General features: G+C 42.6%; 1 protein-coding gene across 1 annotated transcript in view; it reads left to right on the forward strand.

The window, feature by feature from the left end:
- The first annotated feature begins 11,239 nt into the window (after positions 1–11,239).
- mtnr1al (melatonin receptor type 1A like) overlaps positions 11,240–24,398 on the forward strand; it is a 51,973-nt gene continuing 38,814 nt past the window's right edge. Inside the window, exon 1 of the mRNA XM_078549758.1 lies at positions 11,240–11,423. Coding sequence (XP_078405884.1) covers positions 11,240–11,423 — 184 coding nt within the window. The remainder of the gene's footprint in view (positions 11,424–24,398) is intronic.

A 24,398-nucleotide genomic window follows, 5' to 3' on the forward strand; every position in this document is an offset into this window, starting at 1 on the left:
CCCTCAGTACCAGACTGAAGTGTCAGTCTGGATTATGGGTTAGTCTCTGGAGTGGGGCTTGAGCCAGTGGCTTTTGCATCAGAGGCAAGAGGGCTACCATTGTGCCAATTCCAAAATGGAAGTGGATAAAGATTTGAAAAGAAAAAAATTAAATGGTATAGGAAAGGACAGTAGAATGGATCTGAGTAGACTGCCTTTTAGGGAGCTGACTTGATGGGCCGAATAGTTTCCTTCTTTCTTGTAAAATTTAGGGAATTTTAACCTAACTTACTGGGTGGGGAATCCATGAGATTGGGTGAACCCATGAGATTGGTACTGTTCTTACACTCCAACCAACATTACCCCCGACTGACTTCAAAGAAGATTAAGTATAAAATCAACATTGTGCTCGACCCCATCAGTTTCCTATCAGGCAGGTTAGGTTAAAATTGTCCTCTATGATTCTATGAAAGTCCTATTTTAGCAAACGAACTTAACATTTTCTTAGAATATTCTTCAGGCAGCTTTTTTAAAAAATTCAGCCATCGGTCCACTTATTTCAAAGCAACAAAAAACTTCTATACCAATGTGTTAAACATCTTTTTGGTAATAACAGTATCAGGAATTTCTAGTTTTTAATTCAAACTATGAATTGTGCACTTTCCTAGGCTCCAGAAGTTCACAGCATGCCTTGAGTGGCATGAGGCAGGCTATAAGGGACCTTTCAGTGAAAGCTTTTGTGATTACTGATCCAATTCAGAATCATGTCACTGCAAATACTCCAACAGCACATTCAGCAAACTCCATGCACATGAAAAGCAGTATTCTCAGTGGGGAGATGATTGTGAAGTGCTGACCTGCTATGAGGTGGCTATTTTGGGCACAATAATTTAAATTGAAATAATGGAACACCATGTGGTGAAATTAGCTACCCTTTAATTCAGCTACAGTAGTTCTTCCTCCAGGGGTCCTTTTTGCCTCACTGTTGGGCTATCTTAAGTCCTTTTATTGCTTGAGATTGTTGGTTGTTGTGACAGGCGAGCAGGACTTAAAGGGGGTAGGACACTGGCAGCAGAATCCTAGATGAGATGGAAATCTGAAGGATTGTCAGCAGAACACTCAAAACTGAGAGCGGGGAGCTAACAGAGAGGTAGATGAGAAAATTACTGGTGTTGAGTTTGGGACAAAGGCAACAATGTTTCTGTGCTGGAAAAAGATCATCCATGGCAACATTTGAAACTTAACTGAGGATTGACCAAGAGACTTGAAGCTGTGCACTAACAGCGCAGACATCAGTCAGCTCTCCCTTTCACATGCTTTTGGTGATGAGATTGAAAATAATATTCTTAATCAATCGTACTGAAGAATTGTGCAATTAATAATGGAAGTACTGAGAAAAATTGTGTGAATTCAATAGCAAAACAGGTACAGAAGGAGAAATAAAGAGAGGGAAAGAAAGACTGGATTAACAGAGAGAAAAGAAAGGGCAGAAAGGAAAAGTAAAAAAAAATAATCAGCCAACCAATCAGTACCCTCTTCTCATATAGTATAACTTGTTGTTCCCTTTACCTTTGGTATTCTTGCGAATTGTCCTGATGAGTGCAAGACAAAAAGCTTCAACAAAAAATGTCTTTTTTTTCAACAGTACTAAAAGTAAATTAAATTTGGTATTTTTAAACGTGCAACCACAATTAAAACATGAAATAATGATTGTCATCATACATTTTCAGTCCCAGAGAAGTTGATTGGCAATAATTAACACATCACATTGTCACTTATGCTTAATATGAGAAGACTTAACTTTCTGTGGTGAGCTTAGTTCATATTTACTGTGCAAATACAGCAGCTTGACAACATGCAGAATGGCAAAGCAGGCAGTGAGATATAACTTTTGTGAAATGAACAGTAAAGCAGCATGAATGGGGCAGCAACTTTTGGATATTGGCATTTAACCGTGCACCTGCACCCTACCCAAAGTTACTAGGCCACATACTCATAAGTAATGGCAAGTACCATTAGCAGCACCTTTATTTTGACAGAAAAATTTGTCCAGTATATATTTGTTATCCTATAAAAGCCACTTACATATGTTACAATGCATGAGGACAATACAAATAATAATTCCATAAGGGCTTAACTTTTTTGAGTACAGTAGTAGTAAACATTTAAGTAGTTCTGTGCCACTGGAAAGTAGCTGCTCTCAGGGCTGGTGTGTGGCATGGCATGAACATATAGGATTAGGCAGGACTGAAGTGCTGAAAAACAGTCATATTGGTCAATATAATCCACAGGCCTGATTTTGCTAAAACTGTTAGCATTTGTTAGTATTACTCCATTGAAACTAGCAGCAACTCTCGGAGTCTGCACATGTGCAGATAACACAGGAATCCAGAAGCTGCTATCATTGTTTCTACACTCCCCCAGAGAGTGCTAAGTGCTGAGACTGTTGAAGGCCTCTGAGTTCAATCCCTAAACCATCACTGAATTGACAAAAACTTCCACTTTTATGCTGTTAGTCTTGCTACAACAACCCTTGAAAAAGTTACACCTTAGTGAATGAGGCATACCTGGGCTTTAATGGCATACTAATTGCATAATTAGTGCTAAACACCCTCACTGGCTCTGAAAAGATAATTTATATTTGCAGAATATCAAATTTCTCAATTCTGGTTTTTAAAAAAATCATATCCTGATTCCTTCTATTTCACACTCTCGAACCCCAGCCACCCCCCACCAACCTAAAGACCTATCTCTCCAGCCGATGCGTCTTTAGGTTGGTGGAGGGGGTAGGGGATGGGGGCTGAGTGTAACCTCTGGGTTCCTGCCCACCACAACCTCACAGCGATTTTACGCTGGGGCGGGTAAGGCCTTGCCCCAATTGAGTCCCTTAAGTGGCCAGTTAAGGGCTGTTTCCTGCTCAGCCACAATTTTTAGGCTGGTGGGAGGATTTCCCGGGCACGGGGTTAGCCCGAGAATGATCGGACTTGGGCCTTGGCTAGGAAGGGGGGAGGGGGAAGAGGGTCGCCCCCATCAGAAGCCTCCTTCTAACTTTGGGCATCCCCCCCCGCTCCCCTTAAGGTTCAGTGCCCGCTGGACCTCCCTCTTCCCCTGGCTTCTCCCCCAACTCTCCAACTGCCCACTTTTCACCAACCTGGGCCTTCCCTACCTTTCATGTCCTGGGACCCCAAAAACCTACCTTGCCATCCAGTCCCGGGACGTAGGTATTGTCATCTTCATGCACTTCCTCTTCTCTCCACTGGAGCTCCTGTCACCGCAGGGGCTAGAGAGCTGCTGGTCAATCAGATTGGCCAGAAGCTCTCTAAGGCGTGACTGCTTCCCGAGTGAGGGGCGGAAGTCCTGCCTGCAGCCAATTGAAGCATATTCTAATGTGAAATGGCTGTGGGACAGGCAGAGTTGGCAGGGGTGTTTTCCCCACCAGCCCATCGGATGGCGGGAAGAGAAACTCCGCCATCCGAAATATCCTGGCCAATAGATTTTAAAATGATTTTTTTTTAAAGATTTGCTTATATTGATATTTTAGCTTCTATTTAAATCCAGTCATAAGCATTTATTTCGCTATCTGAAAATCTAAATTAAGTGAAGGGATTCAGTGTTCTTTAAGTTCCAGGTTTGCTGTCCATGCGGATATGTCAATGTAATTGGATGCCTACCCTGTCATAGAGTCATGTGGCTATACAGCACAGGAACAGGCCCTTTGGCCCATCGAGTCAGTGCCAGCCATCAAGCACCTATCTATTCTAATCCCATTTTCCAGCACTTGGCTCGTAGCCCTGTATGCTATGGCATTTCAAGTGCTCATCTAAATACTTCTTAAATGTAGTGAGGGTTCCTGCCACTACCACCCCCTCAGGCAGTGTGTTCCAGATTCCAACCACCCTCTGGATGAAAAAAATTTTCCTCAAATCCCCTCTAAACCTCTTGACCCTTACTTTAAATTTTTGCCCCCTTGTTATTGACACCTCCACTAAGGGGAATAGTTTCTTCCTATCTACCCTATTTATGCCCCTCATAACTTTGTATACCTCTATCAGGCCCCTGATAGATATCCTCAGCCTTCCCCACTCTAAGAAAAACAACTCTAACTTATCCAGTCTCTCTTCATTGCTGAATCTCTCCAGCCCAGGCAACATCCTGGTGAACCTCCTCTGAACCCTCTCCAGTGCAATCACATCCTTCCTATAGTATGGCAACCAGAACTGCGCACAGTACTCCAGCTGTGGCCTAACTAGCATTTTATACAGCTCCAACATAACCTCCCTGCTCCCATATTCTATGCCTCAGCTAATAAAGGCAAGTATCCCATATGCCGTTTTAACCACTTTATCTACCTCTGCTGCTGCCTTCAGGGATCTATGGACATGTACATCAAGGTCCTGCTATCTGACATAATTGCTGCTGGACATCTGGAGACTCTCTTGACTTTTTTAAAGTTTAAACTGCTAACGGAAAAAAGGAAGCCTGCATCTAGAGACCACTTGATCTTTGTGTGCAGCTTTGTTCGAATCCAGTAGCTTTGCTGCTAACTGCAAAATCTAGCCCATTCTGCCTCTGTGAATATAATGGGGTTTCAATTGGATACAATTTGTTTTCCAACACTACAGAATTGATAGTCGAGATCTGGAATCAAGTCCTGATATAATAGAAGTGCAGCCATGTGAAACTCCTTCTCAGGAAGGTTTTCTCACATCACTTTGACTTGAAACTACATGGATTGTGCTTCAATAAACTGCTTGAGGAATCTGTCCAAACTGCTGGCCCCTTCATAAACTGAAGCAGAATATTTTTTCCCAAAGTATTTCAAGCATTGTGCTCTCTGAGGGGAGAGTTGCAGATATTTGCTATTACAGATGTGGGAATGCAATATGCTTCCATTGAACAATTCCGCAGTTAAGAGGCTCAGGCACGTATGTCCTTATAATCATTGGCCAATTTTATGAGAACTTTCCTTGCGAATTGATCCAATGAATGTTCCTCTGAGGCATCAAGATTAATCTGGCACATCTGTAACCAAACATATGGTCAAATCAATGATTAGAATTAGACCTTTTTAGTTAGTGCAAAAGAACAGTAACTCCCTGATATAAAGGCATTTTATACACTTAGCAATTATTGGTTACATCAGTGCTAGAAATTAGCCCCATTCTTCTCTCACAGATGGGATGCATATTAAATATTGGATACAAAGAATTTTCATAACTTTAAACAGGAAATCTATGGCTTGAAAGTTAATTAAAATCACAGGAGAGATTACTAACCTGCCGGATACATTAGTTTCTCAGCTACAGGTTTTGGACAGTCAGTCTTCAACTTTGCCATCAACTTTCACTGAAACCCATGAGCTAAAGTTAAACACATAGGATACTGTAAAACTCGAAGTCAGGAGGTGCTGTATAGAAACAAAAAGCTAAAAGCTACTGCGGATGCTGGAAATCCAAAACAAAAACAGAATCACCTGGAAAAACCCAGCAGGTCTGGCAGCATCGGCGGAGAAGAAATCAGTTAACGTTTCGAGCCTTCATGGCCCTTCGGCAGAACTGAGGTTCTCAGTTCTGCCGAAGGGCCATGAAGGCTCGAAACGTTAACTGATTTCTTCTCCGCCAATGCTGCCAGACCTGCTGGGTTTTTCCAGGTGATTCTGATGCTGTATAGAACCTTGGTTAGGCCACACTTGGAATATTGTGTGCAATTCTGATCACCACATTACCAGAAAGATATGGAAGCATTGGAGAGGGTGCAGAGGAGGTTTACCAGGATGCTGCCTATTCTGGAAGTTATTAGCTATGAGGAGAGGTTGGAGAAACTCGAATTGTTCTCACTAGAGTGACGGAGATTGAGGGGTGACTTGATAGAAGTTTACAAAATTATGAGTGGCATGGACACGGTAGATAGTCAGAAGCTTTTTCCCAGGGTGGAAGAGTCAATTACTAGGGGACATAGATTTAAGGTGAGAGGAGAAAACTATAGAGGAGATGTGTGGGGCAAGTTTTTTACGCAGAGGGTAGTGAGTGTCTGGAATTCACTGCCAGAGGAGGTGGTGGAAGCAGGTACGATAGTGGTGTTTAAGAGGCAGCTTGAAAAATACATGAATAGGATGGGAATAGAGGGATACGGACCCCAGAAGTGCAAAATGTTTTAGTTGACGGGCAATATGATCGGCGCAGGCTTGGAGGGCTGAAGGGCCTGTTCCTGTGCTGTACTTTTCTTTGTTCTTTGTCTTTGTTCTTTGAGATAATGTCCTGAGTATGCAACGTACAACACATATTACCTATTATAGTGTATGTATGTTAACGTTTGTGGTTCAGCTGTCTTGGGAAACTTATCATTCACACTGAGTTTGAGAATTAGAATTAAGTTTATTATATTTTATATTAAGTTTATTATATTTTGTTTCATTTTTAATTTACCAACATGAAACCCATTACATTTTGGTGTGAACAAACAAAATAGGAGCAAAGTAGGCCATTAGGCCCCTCAAGTCTGCTCCACCATTCAATAAGATCATGGCTGATCTGTTCTTGTTTTGAATTCCAGGGACAAGCCAATATATTTAAAGCATATATAGAAATATTACCTTAAGATTAACATCTTGCCACTGAAAATGTAGTGGGCTATATATATGCTTATATGCAACTTGTATTTATATAGCCTCTATTAATGTAATAAAACACCCCAAAGCGCTAATTGGGTGCATTATAAAGCAAAATTTGACACCGACCTACATAAGGCAATATAGATCACAGAATCACACAGAATCACACAGTGCAGAAGAGGCCCTTCGGCCCATCGAGTCTGCACCGACATGTGAGAAACACCTGACTTACCTACCTAATCCCATTTTCCAGCACTTGGCCCATAGCCTTGAATGTTATGATGAGCCAGGTGCTCATCCAGGTACTTTTTAAAGGATGTGAGGCAACCCGCCTACACCACCCTCCCAGGCAGTGCATTCCAGACCATCACCACCCTCTAGGTAAAAAAGTTTTCCCTCACATCCCCCCTAAACCTCCTACCCCTCACCTTGACTTATGCCCCCTTGTGACTGACCCTTCAACTAAGGGGAACAGCTGCTCCCTATCCACGCTGTCCATGCCCCTCATAATCTTGTACACCTCGATCAGGTTGCCCCTCAGTCTTCTCTGCTCCAACGAAAACAACCCAAGTCTATCCAACCTCTCTTCATAACTTAAATGTTTCATCTCAGGCAACATCCTGGTCAATCTCCTCTGCACCCCCTCCAGTGCAATCACATCCTTCCTATAATGTGGCAACCAGAACTGCACACAGTACTCCAGCTGTGGCCTCACTAAGGTTCTATACAACTCCAACATGACCTCCTTACTTTTGTAATCTATGCCTCAATTGATAAAGGCAAGTGTCTCATATGTCTTTTTCACCACCCCACTAACGTGCCCTCCATCTTCAGAGCTCTATGGACACACACGCCAAGGTCCCTTTGTTCCTCAGAACTTCCTAGTGCCATGCCGTTCATTGAATACTTCCTTGTCAAATTACTCCTTCCAAAGTGTATCACTTCACACGTTTCAGAGTTAAATTCCATCTGCCACTTATCTGCCCATTTGACCATCCCATCTATATCTTCCTGTAGCCCAAGACACTCAACCTCATGTTAACCACCCGGCCAATCTTTGTGTCATCTGCAAACTTACTAATCCTACCCCCACATAGTCATCTATGTCGTTTATGTAAATGACAAATAATAGGGGACCGAGCACAGATCCCTGTGGTACTTCACTGGACACTGGCTTCCAGTCACTAAAGCAGCCTTCTGTCATCACTCTCTGCCTCCTACGACTAAGCCAATTTTGAATCCACCTTATCAAATTACCCTGTATTGCATGTGCATTTGCCTTCTTTATAAGTCTCCCATGTGGGACCTTGTCAAAGGTTTTGCTGAAATCCATATAAACTACATCAGCTGCACTGCCATCATCTACACACCTGGCTACCTCCTCAAAAAATTCAATCAAATTTGTTAGGCATGACCTCCCTCTGACAAAGCCATGCTGACTATCCCTGATCAAACCTTGCCTCTCCAAGTGGAGATAGATACTCTCCTTCAGAACTTTCTCCAATAGTTTCCCTAGCACTGACGTGAGACTCACTGGCCTGTAGTTCCCTGGCTTATCTCTACAACCCTTCTTAAATAGTGGAACCATATTAGCTGTTCCCCAGTCCTCTGGCACCTCCCCTGTGGCCAGAGAGGAATTAAAAATTCAGGTCAGAGCATCTGCGATCTCCTCCCTTGCCTCCCTCAGCAGTCTGGGACACAAATCATCCGGACCTGTCCACTTTTAAGCCTGCCAACACCTCCAATACATTGTCACTCCCTACATCAATTTGCTTAAGAACCTTGCAGTTTCTCTCCCCGAGTTCGATACCTTCATCCTCATTCTCTTGGGTGAAGACGAATGTGAAGTATTCATTCAACACTCTAGTGATGTCCTCTGGCTCCACCCATAGATTTCCCCCTTGGTCCCTAATGGGCCCTACTCTTTCCCTGGTTATCCTCTTCCCATTGATATACTTATAGAATATCTTGGGATTTTCCCTGCTTTTACCAGGGATATTTCTCATATCCCCCCTTTACTCTCCTAATTGCTTTCTTAAGCTCCACCCTGCACTGTCTGTACTCCACTAATGCCCCTGCTGATTTGCTTCCCTTGTACCTGCTAAAAGCCTCTCTTTTCCTTCTCATCGTAAGCTGAATATCTCTGGTCATCCATGGTTCTCTGGGCTTGTTACTCCTTCCTATCACCCTAGAGGGAACATGTTGAACCTCCCCATTTCCTTTTTGAACTCCCCCTCACTGTTCCTCTGTAGATTTCCCCACAAGTAACTGTTCCCAGTCTACCTTGGCCAGATCCTGCCTTATTTTACTAAAATCCACTCTCCCCCAATCCAAAACATTTTTTTGCAACTTGTCGATTTCTTTGTCCATAACAAACTTAAACTGTACCATGTTATGGTCGCTATCGCTAAAATGCTCACCCACCACTACCTTAGCCACCTGTCCGGCTTCATTCCCCAGAATTAGGTCCAGCAATGCACTGTCCCTTGTTGGACCCTCTACAAATTGACCTAAAAAGTTCTCCTGTACACATTTCAAGAAATCCACTCCATCCAAGCCCTTAACATTATGTCTATCCCAATTAATGTTGGGAAAGTTGAAATCACCTAATATAATTACCCTATTGTTATTGTTTTTACACACCTCCTCAAATTGTGCACATATTTGCTCCTCAATTTCCCGCTGACTATCTGGGGGTCTATAATAAACACCTAATAATGTGGCTGCCCCTTTTTTATTCCTAAGCTCTACTCACAAAGCTCCATTCGATGCCCCCACCAAGATATCATCTCTCCTTACTGCAGTAACTGACTCCTTAACTAATAATGCAACGCCTCCCCTTCTTTTACTCCCTCCCCTGTCTTGCTTGAAGATTCTATATCCCGGAATGTTGAGCTGCCAATCCTGCCCTTCCCTCAATCACGTCTCAATGATGGCTACTATATCACAATTCTACGTGTCAATCCTCATCCTTAACTCATCCGTTTTACCTGTAATACTCCTGGCATTAAAGTAGAGGCCATCCAGCCATGCCTTACTCCCTTGAAGCTTATTGCAGCTGTACTCCCTCTGACTTGATTGTTTTACTGTATTATGATGTGTCCCTATTCTGCTAACATTCTGTGTCCCCTCCCCCTGCTGAATTAGTTTAAACTCCTCCCAACAACACTAGCAAACCCATCCACAAGGATGTTAGTCCCACTCTGGTTCTGATGTAAACCATCCCACTTGTACAGGTCCCACCTTCCCCAGAAATGGTTCCAGTGATCCAGGAATCTAAAACCCTTCCTCCTGCACCAACTCTTAAGCCACGTATTCATCTGCACTATTCTCCTATTTCTGAGCTCGCTAGCACGTGGCACTGGGAGTAACCCAGAGATTACAACCCGAATGGTCTTGCTTTTTAGTCTACTGCCTAACTCCCTGAATTCTTAATGCAAGACCTCATCCCTCTTTCTACCTATGTCATTGGTATCAACATGTACCATGACCTCTGCTTTATCACCCTCCCCCTTCAGGATGCCCTGCATATAGATAATATAGATGGCCACATGTTTGGCTAAAAAGGTAGATGTTAAGGAGCGCCTTAAAGGAGGAAATAGCCATAGAGAGGCAGTGAGGTTTATGGAAGGAATTCCAGAACTTACGGTTCAGGCAGTTGAAGACATGGCTGCCAATAGTGGAGCAATTAAAATCAAAGTGCCCAAGAGGCTAGTATTGGGTAAGTGTAGTGATATTGGAGGATTGTGGCTGGAGGAGATTAGAGAGATGGGGAGGGATGAGGCAATGAGTGGATTTAAAAACAAGGATGAGAAGTTTTAAATCAAGGCATTAATGAACTGGGAGCCAATGTAGGTCAGCGAGCACAGGGCTGATGAATGTCAAAGAGTCATTTCATCATTTGGCCCATGGGGTGAATGAGGCTTAGTGTGAGTAAGGATAAGAGCAGCAGAGCTATGGATGACCTCAAATTTATGGAGGATAGAATGAGGGATCGCGGTCAGGGCTGTCTTAGAATAGTCAAGATGCAACAGAAGCATGGATAAAGGTCAAACAAAACTTGAACCCGGGCAGGACAAGGAGATATTAGAACAGATGGCCGAAAGTTTGATCAAAAGGTAGATTTTATGGATCATCTCAGATACATGCACACACACACACACACACACACTTAAATCACTTACATACACACATATCTATGTGTATGTGTACATGTGTGTATCTGTGTGTACAGCTGTTGAGCTTCAGTGTACATTTTCTGCACTCCACTTTGGCTGCTGCTTCTCTCCCCTGGTGGCACAGAAGTTAAACGCCTATTTCTGTTCCCAGCCCAGTCGGATTATTAGGAATTTTCGTTATATAATCGCAGTTCGGGAGTTGATTCGGAACCACACGATCCTGACAGCGCACGGTAAAGAGGATTCGGAAGGGAGACGTGTTAAAGTCAGCGGAGAGGAGAGGACTTGGGCGAAGCGTGGAGGACCAGGAGATGGGCACAAGCTGATGTGTGAAAAAGCTTCTTTCTGACAGCGGATCCTCCCCCAACTGCTCAAGTTTCACCTGTTGCCGGAGTGCCCGGAAACAAAAACCCCATTAGTTTTCTATATTGACATTTGTGTCAGCGATTCCCCGAATATGATGTGACCTGCGATGAATGGGAACAGGATTTTGGCGAAGAATCTCTCCATTGGGGAGGCAGAGAGACTTCCTGACAGGCGGCTTTGGGTGATCAGCACTCTGGCCAGCGTCCTCATCTTCACCATCGTGGTCGATATCCTGGGCAATTTACTGGTCATCGTGTCAGTGTTCAGAAACAAGAAACTGCGCAAAGCAGGCAAGTTATTTCCCCCCTTTAACTTTATAAGCAGAAGGTGGGTTTCCCCCACTAGCAAGTCACAGGCTGTCAGTCGGGACCCTGCACCGCTCAGCCTAAACCTCTGTCCGTTGATAGCTTTGAGTGGAAAGGCAAGGATCGAAGATACAGCGAGGTCCTGGATCACAATTTAACCCCTTCCCTCCCATCCGTTTGCTCTCCATCAATCCCTTCTCTCCCGCCGTACCCCTTCACTTCCCACTCACTTCCCTCTCCCGCACACCTTTCCTACTACCACCCGTTTACCCCTCCCTCCCTCTCACTCGTTCTCTCTCCCTTCCTTCCACCCATTGGCCTCCCTCTCTCTCCATCATTCACACTCTCCTATCTCACCCCTTTCTTCTCTCCTCCCTTCCTGCCTTCCTCTCCATCTCCTCACTTTCTCCCTCTCTTTCTCTCTCCACTCCTCCCTCTGTCTTCCTCCGACTCTCACTCTCCTGATCTTTCTCTCCCTCCCTTTCCCACTCCATCCCTCCCTCTATCTGGCTCCCTCCCTCTCTCCCCACCTTCCTCTTGCTTCCTTCCCTCCCTTCTCCTCCATCCCTCTGCCTCCTCATCCCTCCTCTCCCCTCAATCTCCTCTCCCATCCCTCCATCTCTACTTCCTGTTTTTCCCATTTCTATCTCTCTCTCCCATCATCCCTCTCTCCCTCCTTCCATCTCTCCCTTCCTCCCTCCCACCTTCCTCTCCCCACCTCTCCCCTCTCTTCCTCTCCCTCCCCCACCCCTCTTTTCCTTCCTTTTTCTCTATCCCCCTCTCACGTCAATTGCTCCTCTTGTCTCTCTGTCTCTTTCCCTGGTTCGTCTGTCCTCCCTCCTCCCCTCCTGTCTCTCTCCCTCCCTCTCACCCTTCCTCCCTCCACATCTCTCTCTCTTCCTCCCTCCCCTTCCTCTCTCCCTCTTTCTTCCTCTCTACCGTGACAATACATTCATTAAGACATAGTCTGATTATATTGCATTATGTGTTTGTTATGATCTTTGACAGACAACCTAAACTGTAACTTATGGCCTGCCACCTGAAGAACAGGCGTTACAAGATGTCAGATTGTCCTACAAAGCCACCCAGTTTACTAATCCCCTTTAGTGGAGGGGAATCTGTCACTCCTGCCTGGCCCAGGTTTACATCTGATTTCAGCCCCATATTTTTCCAGAAGGCTTTTAGAGATGAGAACATTCTGAACACAAATTAAAATTAAATTTTAAATTTCAAAGTTCATGGAAACACTTCCAATGTAAGTCAACAGAGCCAAAGAAGCAAATATTTATTGTTCAGCAACACCAGGCACCACAACAATATAAAGAGATTTATAGGTAAACAATAACAACAATAATTAGTACAACAATAGTTTAGTTGTAAGTACATTATGTTTACATGTGGGGATGAATAATAAGCCTTCTGCACCCCACCCCAGTTGGTTTACCAGTTGGTTGAATGGTCAGTCATCACTCAGTTAGAATGCTCTTAAGAATAGTGCCTATTTGCAAAACTTACACAGGAATTCATATGGCACATTGAACAAATCCATACATGATCAAAAGCATGTGGTACACTCTAAACAGATAAAGCAATAGGAGCTCCATGACTGTAAATATGTCCAATAAAAAACAAACATGCTCAGTTGCAGAGTGCACTGAAAGAACCAAGCAGTGAGGCCCTATCTCGTCCACTCTTTGGCAGCAGTGGTTTGTCTGCTGCTGGTGACTGCTGTGTGCTATTGTCATCATAGCCTCTATAGCCACTGCTGCTGCAGTTTGTCCTAGCTCAAGGTGAGACCTCCATTCATCAATGTATAACATGCAACATACTATTGTAATTTTTTGACTTTCCCTGATAGATAATGTGGAACTGCTCCTGATTGTTCCAAGCATCTGAAGTGTTGTTGAATTGAAGGATCTGGTTCACATTACAACTTGTATGTATTTTCTACTCTAATACTCTAATTCCACTTTTTACCCCATAATTAAGGGGAGTTTGGGGTTGATGCTTCCTTCTCATCCAAAGAGGTGTTTGACATTTGGTTGCCCCTGAATAAAAACATCATGCATGCTCCCCAGAAAATGTGCCTTGATGTGTATTTTTATGGCATACCTTAGTCACAGATTCCCTTTTCAGCCTGAGCCTTCCTCTTCACAGAATCCCTGTTCAGTCACTGCCTGGCATGCATTATTTTCAAGTCATTTACTTTCTATGCTTTCTGTCCTCTTGAGCTGCTTTGTCTTGCAGCAACAGATACCCAACACTGGCTGATACTCCCATCATGTGAAGATGCAAATCCTCTGTGCTATGAACATTTATCACTAAGTTGACCAAAGACGTGTTCTGCGCAGAAGATCAGTACTTAGTATTAGTTTATATCCCTTTTTCTATAATGCTGCATTTTTCTCAATGGTCTTTAACAAAGCTATAACACAACATTTTGTTTAATTAATTTTAAGATGAGTGGTAAAAATAGATAAAAGTCCATTATTGATTACTCTTGGCATAGCACCCATTTTATATGATTAAAGCAAATAATGTTTTCCATCAAAACAAATAAACAAGAGGAAAATGAGGCCCTAAAACTATCTACATCATTCATTGTGAGGCTCAACATTTTAGGCTCCTTGAGCACTCTTCTACCTATTCCATCCCTTATAAGTCAGTCTCCTGGGCTTGGCTGCTTCCAATTACATCTCTTTTAACAGATTCTAAATTGATCTGAGATCAATGCACAGATATAAACACATTGGTGGGCCACAGAATGAAACTGCATTCATTTTTTTAAATAATAAATATTCTCACGATGTGGGCAGTACTGGCAAGGCCACCTTTGGAGCATGTTCCTTACTGCCTCAAGGAGAAGATGGTGGGCCTTCTCCTTGAGGCAGTGAAGGTGTTCTCACAATGTTGTTAGGAATTCCAGGATATTGACCAAGTAGAGATCAAGGAATGACAATATATGTCCAAGACTTGGAGGGGGAGCTGGAAATGATGCTGGTTCCTACAACATTGTTGTTTCTGTCCATCTCAGGGTGGTAGAACTTAGAGTGTGTGGGTTTGAAAGCAGAGGATATCGAGTGGTAGGAGCACCAAGCAAGTGAATTGCTCTGCCATGGGTATTGTTGAGTTGCTTGCATGTTGTTGCATGGTAATGAGGAATATGCTAAAGGCCTATCTTATAGTGCTGAGTGTAGTAATTATTGTTCTGATAAAAGTAGGGTTGTAGTTTTAAGAATAATCCTGTGTTGTAAGATCACATGATCCATGTAAACCAATGAGTTGGCAGCATGGTTCCCCATTCTCTAGAGGAGAGTTCTTCTTTAGTTATAGAGTTTGAGGCACACATGTAGTTGCTGTTGCTGTCTTGTAAATAAAAGTTAAGTGTGCCACTAAGAAAAGTTGCTTGGAAAATCAACTCTATTACAAACTGGCGATGAGGGTAAATCAGATCTGTGCTGTGCCTTACCCAGCGATTGTGAGTATCTAAGGTAAGTAAAAAGAAAGGAAGATATACTCAACCGAGATGCCACAGTTTGGCAGAATTTTTCCCTTTGAACCAGCAACAGACACTGGTCTTAATATATAGAATGTCTTGCGTTCTTCTTTCAAGCCAATGAAATTACAGGGGAGGAAAAGAGGAGAGCGATTCTCCTGAGTATTTGTGGAAGCAAAATCTACAGTTTAATTCAAAGTTTGACAGCCCCCAGTGCCCCAGATTTGAAGACTTTCAGTGAATTAGTAGACCTCATTAAGGGGCACTTCCAACCCAAGCCCTCAGTCACAATGCAGAGGTTCAGGTTCAATTCACGGAATAGAGACCTGGAAGAGACCATTGCTACCTACGTGGTGAAATTAAAACAATTAACGGAATATTGTAATTTCAGTGAAACCCTGAATGACATGCTCAGGGGTCATTTGATATGGGCCATGCAGGAAGACACAATTCAGCCAAGATTGCTGACTGAAGTGGATCTTGATTATAAGAAAGCATTAGAAATAGCACTTGCGATGGAAAGTCCTGTAAGGGATTGACAAGCGATTCAAGGGGTGCAAAATGGTGCCGTTCCCCTAGTTAGGCAGGAACAGTCAGCTGAAAGTGATGCAGAAAGCCAGGACTCCGCTGCAAAATGGGAAACAGACCCCGCTAACTGAAAATTTAGAGGAAACAGCTTAGCAGCAAACTCGAAAACTAATTTTTATCAACCTGGAAACAATCATACTCCTAATGATTGACAGTTTAAAAACATAGAGTGTTATTTTTGTCACAGAAGTGGACACATGTTGAAACATTACAAGCAAGATTTAAACAGGCTTCCAGTCAATAATCAAAGTCCAATGGGGTATGTAGTGTAGAAGGGCCAGAAACAACAAACTTTGACATTTATTAATTGTTTAACATGAAACTTGGGAAGACAGAGCCAATATTTGTTACAGTACAAGTGAATGGTAAACCAGTGAAAATGGAAGTAGACAGGGGGCTTCCACTACTGTAATTGGAGAACACTCTTCCAGATATATAAATAACGGTGAACATTAATTAAAATTGGGACAAACATCTGCCAAGTTGAAAACATACATAGGCGAAGAAATCCAAGTAAAAGGTATCAGCAGAGTAACTGTCCATTATAGAAACCAATTGGCACAGTATTGAGAGGCAGAGGACCAAGCCTTCTAGGGCGAAATTGGTTAAAGGAAATCAACCTTGATAGGCCAGTGAGATTTCAAAAGGAAGCTGGAACAGTTCCTGCGTTGAAAAAGGAACAAGGTAAAGTGCTTCAGAAAGAGCCTGGAGAGCTCAAGGACCACAACAGGATGAAAAAGGAGTGCGTAAGCATTCAGCAAAAAATGAAGACTATCTTAAACAACAACATGGAAGAACAGCAGAAGAAATCCAAGGAGTCTCCACTGAATTACAGAATTCAAGATGAAATGAATGAAGTTTGCAAAGAAAAGGAAAACCTGTTGAAAGATATTCACGCACTACAAAGGTCCATCAGGTCAAAGTTTGTACCCCTGAAAAATTAAGAAGAGAGACAGGAAGAATTCAACGTCATTCCAAACAAACTGAAGAACCAGTTGGCAGAGAAGACACATCAATGTTCAAGTTTCCAGGGGGTAGCCAACAAATACAAAAAAGAGACAGAAGAGCTGAAGAATCAGCTGAATGAAGCAAAAGAGGCTTTGAAAGAAAGCGTCATAGAACTTTTCAAGATGTGAGTAGATAATGAAGTCATGGGTAGCTCAACTACTGAACTAAGACAAGATGAGATGGCATCTGAGAGGAATCCAGCCAACAGTGAAGTCAAAAAGAAGGCCGAGACTAAATTCTATGATAGAAAGAAGAAGACATATAGAAAGAGGATGCAGAATTACTGACGAGGCGCTGCCTTAAAACAAGGCTAAGCCTGATAAATTTCATGACCTGTGTAAATATTTTAATGTCATGAGATAAGCATACCTGTAAATGCAATATGTACAGCAAAGTTAAAGGGGGAGGAATATACTAATTATGGTTTTGTTAAATGTTGGACTGTACCTTTCAGAATAGTCCTGTGATGTAAGATCACATGATCTGTGTGTAAAGAACATATTTTTATTTTTTTCTTGGACTATGACTTTAAGATTAGACTATGGCTTTAAAAACTACCATGGCTGCTGTTTAAAAGAGATGTTCACTAGAGCAGGAAGAAGAAAATCTACAATGTTGCTGCCTCCTGGAACACTGTGTGCCAGGTTGGACAGAGTGGTGCGGGAAAGGAGACCTGGCTTAAGAGGGAACTGCCTTGCGATAGTGTTTCGATTGGCTCCTGACCAAATGGCCAGATTCTGTGTGAGGATAGTGCAGTAGATCAACTCCTAGCCTGAAAGGAGGAAAGACCTGAAAACTTTCTCTCCTGTATTTTGTAAGAATCCAGTAATCCTGCCATAGTAGCTAACTGGCTATTCCTCACATCACTGTATCCTACTTTCTTTGAGAAACCCCAGTCAGGAGGAAAAGGGGAAAAATCACCAGTAGAGACATTAAAAGCAAGTTTCAACCAGAGAACCACAGACTGCAAGTGTTGGGAGACCACCTTGTGTCAGCCACAATAACCTGCAAGAAATTTGGAAGAAAGTAATCAAAGTTAACCAATCTAATCCTGAACTCCAGATTGGTGCTATTGAACTGTTTTATCTCACCCTTAAAATCTATATTTGGTGTGTCTTATGGGTGTGTGTGTTTGTGTTTAGGGGTTTAAGAAGGGGTAGAGTTTAAGTTGTAGAGTTAAAAGTTAGCATTCACATTTCTTTCTTTTGCCACATGTTACAGACAATTTGATTAGTAAACAGTTATTTACTTGTTAAGTTTGCAAACCTGGTGCTCGTATTCCTTTAACCTAACTTAAACAGTTAGGTAGAACTGGGGCAATTTGGTGGTCTGATTCAACTTCTTACATTTGCCACAGCTCGGAGAGCAGTGGGGCTTGATATTACAGCGCAATATCCCCAGTGAGTCGTGACAAGGTTTGGTGGCTCGAGTCCAGGTTATTTTGGAACAAAAGACAACGACAATTTGAGTGTAGATTTAAAAAGTAATAAAGTCTAAAAGGAAACACCAGGTTTGTACTATCAAAATAAGATGGCACTGGAAACTGCTGAAACCTTCCTGCAGTGGAAGAGATGTCCCTGACGATTTTTCAAGGGATCCCAAAAGCCAGATTAATTGAATTGGCAAGTAAATTAATTGTAGGATTGCCTGCCAAAGCAAGGAAGGCAGAGATAATTGAAGAGGTAGCACATCATTTAAAATTGGAAGGAATACCTGAGACACCAAGTCTTCCAAGGGGTGTTTCATTGGAATGGGCTCAAATTCAGTTGCAAATAAAATAAATTGGAACTAGAGGCAGCAGAAAGAAAAAGGGCATTACAAAGGGAATTAGAAATGGCAAGGTTAGAAATGGAGGAAAGGAAAAAAGAGAGAGACAGAGAATTTCAGCTTAGAATGCTGACCGTTTAAAAAGAGACACCAGGAGGTGAGGAAGGACTTATGTCCAGATCAGAATCCAGTGGGGAGATGTTTAAATTTGTACAAGCTCTTCCAAACTTTGAAGAAAGAGATGTTGAAGCATTCTTTATTTCATTTGAGAAGATAGATAAACAGATGAATTGACCAAAGGAAAACTGAACATTGCCCATGCAGAGCAAATTGATAGGTGGAGCACAGGAAATTTATGCCTCACTATCAGAGGAGGTTTCTAGGGGTTATGATGTGGTATAAAAGGCCTTTGAGTGCATACGAATTGGTCCTTGAAGCATTTAGACAAGTTTCAAAATTTAAGGAAACAGCCTGGACAAACTTATATTGAATTTGAAAGACTTAAAAAAGTTGTTTGACAGATGGATACGAGCATTAGGAGTTGAAACTACCTATGAAGTTCTCAGAGAGATTATTCTCTTGGAAGAGTTTAAAAACTCCCTACCTTCTGTAATAAGAACCCATGTGGAAGACCGAAGGGTTGCAGCAGGCTGACGATTATGAGCTGATCCATAAAACCAGACCTTTTTCTCCATCACCCCATAAATTTGAACAGATTAGAAAGTGGGAGAGTGAAAGGAAGATGAGTAGCTAGGGTAAAGAATGGATAGCTGGGAATACTTTGAGATCTCCTCCCCAGATCAGGAAGGAAGGTACTGAAGGTGGAGGTGAAACTTGAAGGCTGAAGTATTACCACTGTAATAAAGTGGGACACATTCGTTCAGAATGCTGGAAGTTGTGAGGGATGCCAATGGGACTTATTGGAGTTCATAAGAATGAGTCCGAAATGGGAACTCAAAAAGAAAATTCCACGGACCAAAGTGTAGCTTTAACTACAAATAAGGGTCTGGAGGTAAAAACTGCTGTGAATTCAGGTGAAGTGAATAAGGCAGATGAGAGATAAAAGGGGTTTTTGTCTAAAGGGAGGATAACCTCTTTTCATCAAATGATTTAACTAAACCCATAACTATATTAAGGGACACAGGAGCTACTCAAATTCTTTTGCTGGAGAAGGACTTTGTTTTCCCTCCAGAGATTTCAATGGAAGCTAAAGTGTTGGTAAAAGAGATAAATAAAGAGTATACTGAGTTTTTCCAAGTATTTTTATTTTTGTTTTTGCTTTGGATTTCCAGCATCCGCAGTTTTTTGCTTTTATCTAAGTAAAGAGTATATCCTGGTTCCACTGTACAAAGCACAATTGGAGTGTGATTTGTTGTCTGGATCGGTGGTTGTAAGAATGGTTAAGAAATTACCCGTGGATGGAGCGGATCTACTCCTGGAGAATGATTTGGCAGGAGTGAAGGTTATAGCTTCACCCATAATCACAGAAAGTCCAAAAGAGGCTAAAGAGACAGAGCAGTTACAAGAACAGGTTCCTGGTATTTTTCCATCATGTGTGGTGACCAGGGCAATGGCTAAACAAAGTCCAACACCAGAGGTCAACATAATACTACGAGCAGATGTTAGAGTAGCTGAAACTTTACTTAAGGATGAGGATAATTCAAAGGAGGAATGTCTTCCTTAATTGAGGCTCAGAAAGTAGATCCAGAGTTAAAAAAGTTAGCACAGTCAACTCACACTGAAGTTGAGGCTGAAGGAGTTCTGGAGTGCTATTACCTTAAAAACAGAGTTCTATTGAGGAAATGGAGACACCCTCACAGACCTGTAGATGAGGAAAGGACAGTTGTTCATCAGAAAGTGGTACTGCCCAAATATTGTAAGGAGATATTGCGAGTAGCACACGAGATTCCCATGGCAGGACATATAGGAATACGATAAACCCAAGCATCGATAAACAGGCATTTCACCTGGTCAAGACTTCATAAAGACGTAGTGCAATTTTGTAGAATGTGTCGTACATGCCAGGTATGAGCTAAACCTCAACATGTAATCAAACCAGCACCTTTAATACCCGTACTGGTTTTGAAGAACCATTTGGTCGGGTATTAGTAGATTGTGTAGGACCATTACCCAAAACAAAAGCCAGACATCAATATATCCTGACAATCATGGATATGACCACCCGATTTCCAGAAGTTATTCCTTTAAGGACAATTACAGCAAAGGTGGTAATGGAAACGTTAACTCAGCTTTTAACTTGTTATGGCCTACCGATTGAAATATAATCTGACCAAGGTTCTAACTTCATGTCTAAAATTTTCCAGGATATAATCAGCAGTTTGGGTATCAGACAACCAAAATCTACCATTAATCATTCACAGACACAGGGAGCTTTAGAGATATCAGCAGACTCTCAAAACTATGATTAAGACCTATTGCCATGAATGCTCAAAGGATTGGGTCAAAGGATTAGATTTCTTACTATTTGCTAACAGAGATTCTCCCAATGAATCTACTGGATTTAGTCCATTTGAATTGATCTACGGTCATGAAATAAGAGGCCCATTAAAATTGATTAAGGAAAATTCCCTAAAGCAGAAAGATGAATCCTCCATATGGATTACATGTCCATTTTTCTAGAAAGATTTACAGGAGTATGTAAATTAGCATGAGAGCATTAAAAAATTTCCCAAGCCAAAATGAAAGCATGGGCAGACAAACATGTTACAACTAGAAGGTTCCAAGCAGCAAAGTATTGGTATTATAACCTTTTCAGAGTGAACCCTTGAGAGCAAAATTCAGTGGCCCCTACAAGGAGGGTGAGTGCTGTGACTTATCTGATAGATACTCCTGAGCGTAGGAAGAAGAAATGGTTAAGTCACATAAACATGTTGAAGCAGTATCATCGCAGAGGAGATGATCAGAAAGAGCAAGTGTGCCAGGTGGTAGGAGTAGTGGAGGATGATAAAGGCAGTAAAAGTCAGGTAGAAGGAGACGTAGACGGTGCACAAAGCAAACCACCTACAATTCGACTAGCCAATACGTAAATAATGGGACAGTTAGAAACCGTGTTCTCATATTTAGAGGAAGGGCCATGGGCAGATTTAATAAAGTTACTTAGGAAGCATAAGGAAATTTGTAGGACACACCTGGATGCACCATGTTAACTAAACATGATGTGGACGTAGGAGACTCAGTGCCGATAAAACAGCATTCGTATTGGTTGAACCCAGAAAAACGAGCTCAGTTAAAAACAGAGATCAAATATATGCTAGAAAATAAATTGATCAAGCCCAGCCAAAGCAGCTGGAGCACAGGTTGTTTCCTAAGCCAGATAGATCCACTAGATTTTGTATAGACTACAGGAAAGTGAATGTAGTAACGATGACAGATTCGTACCCGATTCCTCAGCTCGAGGATGGCATCAATGCGGTTGGCAGTGTCTCATTTCTTTCAAAAATTGATCTACTGAAGGGGGACTGGCAAGTGCCATTAACATCAAGGGCTAAAGAAATATCCACCTTTGTTACATCCAGTGGATTATATCAATGTCTAGTCATGCCGTCTGGGTTTAAGGACGCTCCAGCTACATTCCAGAGACTTATGAATCGAGTCGTAGCTGAAGTACCTTAACTGTGTGGTTTATTTAGGCAATATCGTAATATATAGCAACACATGGGAAGAACATATAAACCAGTAAACCTGTTTAAGCAACTGCAATTAGCTGCCTTAGTCATAAATCTGGCCAAAAGCAAATTTGCAAAAGCCAGGGTAACAAACCTAGGTCACATTGTAGGACAAAGGCAGGTGTGGCCGAGAACAGCAAAAGAGGACATGTTAATGGAATTTCCCATTCCTAAAACCAAACCAGAAATTATGAGGTTTCTGGGAATGTGTGGGTTTTATGGGAAATTTGTGTCTAATTTCAGCACAACAGTTGTACCTCTAACAAATTTGTTAAGAAAACAGGAAAAAGTGGTATGGACAGCAGAATGCCATGCAGCCTTTGAAAAACTGAAGGCAGTCTTAATAAATGAACCCATGTTGGCTGCCCCTGACTTTTCCAAACCTTTTAAAATGGTGGCTGACGCTAGTGACTGGGGGTAAGTGCAGTTCTATTACAAGATGATAAATTAGGGATAGAGAAGCCGGTGGGGTACTTTTCTAAGAAGCTAAATCAACATCAGAGGAAGTATTCTGCGGTTAAAAAAGAAACAGTAGCATTGTTGTTGTCTTTTCAACACTTTGAAGTTTATGTCCGACACGATAACAAACCTACACTGACCATAATCCGCTGGTGTTCATTGAGAAGTTTAAAACTCAAAGTGCGAGACTGTTTACGTGGAGTCCATTGTTTCAACCATTCAATGTAAAGACTGTTCACATTGCCGGTAAAGGTAATGGCCGGGAGTTTCTGGCCCTGTCGCGGTGGGATCCGCCGTGGGTGAGGTGGTTCCCCAGCCAGAAGTCCATTGATGTGCGGCGAGACCGGAAAATCACGGCGGCGGGCGGGTGCGGAAAACCCCGCCGGATGTGATTGCGGATGCATTGTCCTGGGTGTAAATCACTGAAATCAGTTAATACTTAAGATTGTATAAGGGGGAAGGGTGGATGATTGAGTGTAACTCTTGTGCTCGTTGTCCATGTACCACATACCCTGTGATGAAGTGCATTTTCCATCTTTTTAAGGGTGGAGGCATGTAAAGAACATAATTTTATTTTTTATTGGACTATGGCTTTAAGGTTAGACTGCGGCTTTAAAAACTACAATAAAGGCAAAATACTACGGATGCTGGAAATCTGAAACAAAAACGAAAAATGCTGGAAAAACTCAGCAGGTCTGCGGAGAGAGAGACAGGGACAGTGTTTCGAGTCCGCCTGACTCTTCTTCAGATCTAAAGGGAGGTTGAGATGTGGTGAAATATATACTGATTAAGGGGGGTGGAACCGGTGAAGCTGGATAGAAGGCCAGTGATAAGTGGAGGCAAAGGAGAGATGGCAAAAGGTGTCATAAACAAAAGATCAAAGATCATAGGGAGATCTGAAGAAGAGTCATATGGACTCGAAACATTATCTCTGTCTCTCTCTCCGCAGACCTACTGAGTTTTTCCAGCATTTTTTGTTTTTGTTTCAGATTTCCAGCATCCACAGCATTTTGCTTTTATCTTAAGGTTTAATTCACTGCCACTTCTCTTCCTGGAATGCCCACCTTAAAGAAGAACTGCTCTTCTCTCTGACAGGATTTCCGCTTGTCTCTTTTGCCCTGCTCACCTTCATTGCTTTCCATTTCCCTCCTGGTGTTTGACAAGGTATTTCCTAAAACTCGCTTTCACAGCCATATTTCCTTCCCAGTGACTGTCTCCGTCTCCGACTTACCCCACGTGGATTCCAACTGAATTTCCACCCCTCATGTTTTGAATCCCCCCAGGATTACAGGTATCTCCAGGAGATACAACGCTCCTCGGGCTGCTGTTCTTATCCCATCCTGAGATCCACACTCTGTGCCATGTGCCGCCATATGAACACACTCGACCTCTCCCTCCAGCAGCACCGACTCACCCTATCTCAAAGCTGTCCTTGCCCCCAGTTTCATTTTATTCTTTGTCTCATCCGACGCCTTAACAAGAAACTTTGCCTCTTTCTTTCAGGTGCTAAGGATTGCAAGCTCCAACAACTCACTGATACCAACGCCCATCCAGGACCATCCACCCCTTCCCGTCCCTCTGACCCCATCCTGTCTTCTAATCCCAGCCCCGGCCGTGTATTCACCACACCCCCTGACCTTCTCCTCTCTGATGCTGAACATTCAGTACTCAGCAAAGGTCTCAGTTTCATACCTTACGCCCTCACCTCAATGATCTCCGGGCTCGGCATGATGCTGAACTCTTCTTCCATCGCCTTCGTCTCCGTGCTCACTTCTCTGGGCAGGAGTCCTCCCTCCCGTTCAACAGATCCTTTTACCCGCCTCCAGTACTCTCCCTCCACCTGAACCCCTCCCTCTGGCCTCTTACCTGCCCTTGATCTTTTCATTGAGAACTGTTGGTGTGATATTGGTTGTCTCAATTTCTCTGCTCCTCTCACCCACTCTAACCTGTCTCCTT

The sequence above is a fragment of the Cetorhinus maximus genome, chromosome 10 (assembly GCF_964194155.1).
Source record: "Cetorhinus maximus chromosome 10, sCetMax3.hap1.1, whole genome shotgun sequence".
NCBI classification, from domain to species: domain Eukaryota; kingdom Metazoa; phylum Chordata; class Chondrichthyes; order Lamniformes; family Cetorhinidae; genus Cetorhinus; species Cetorhinus maximus.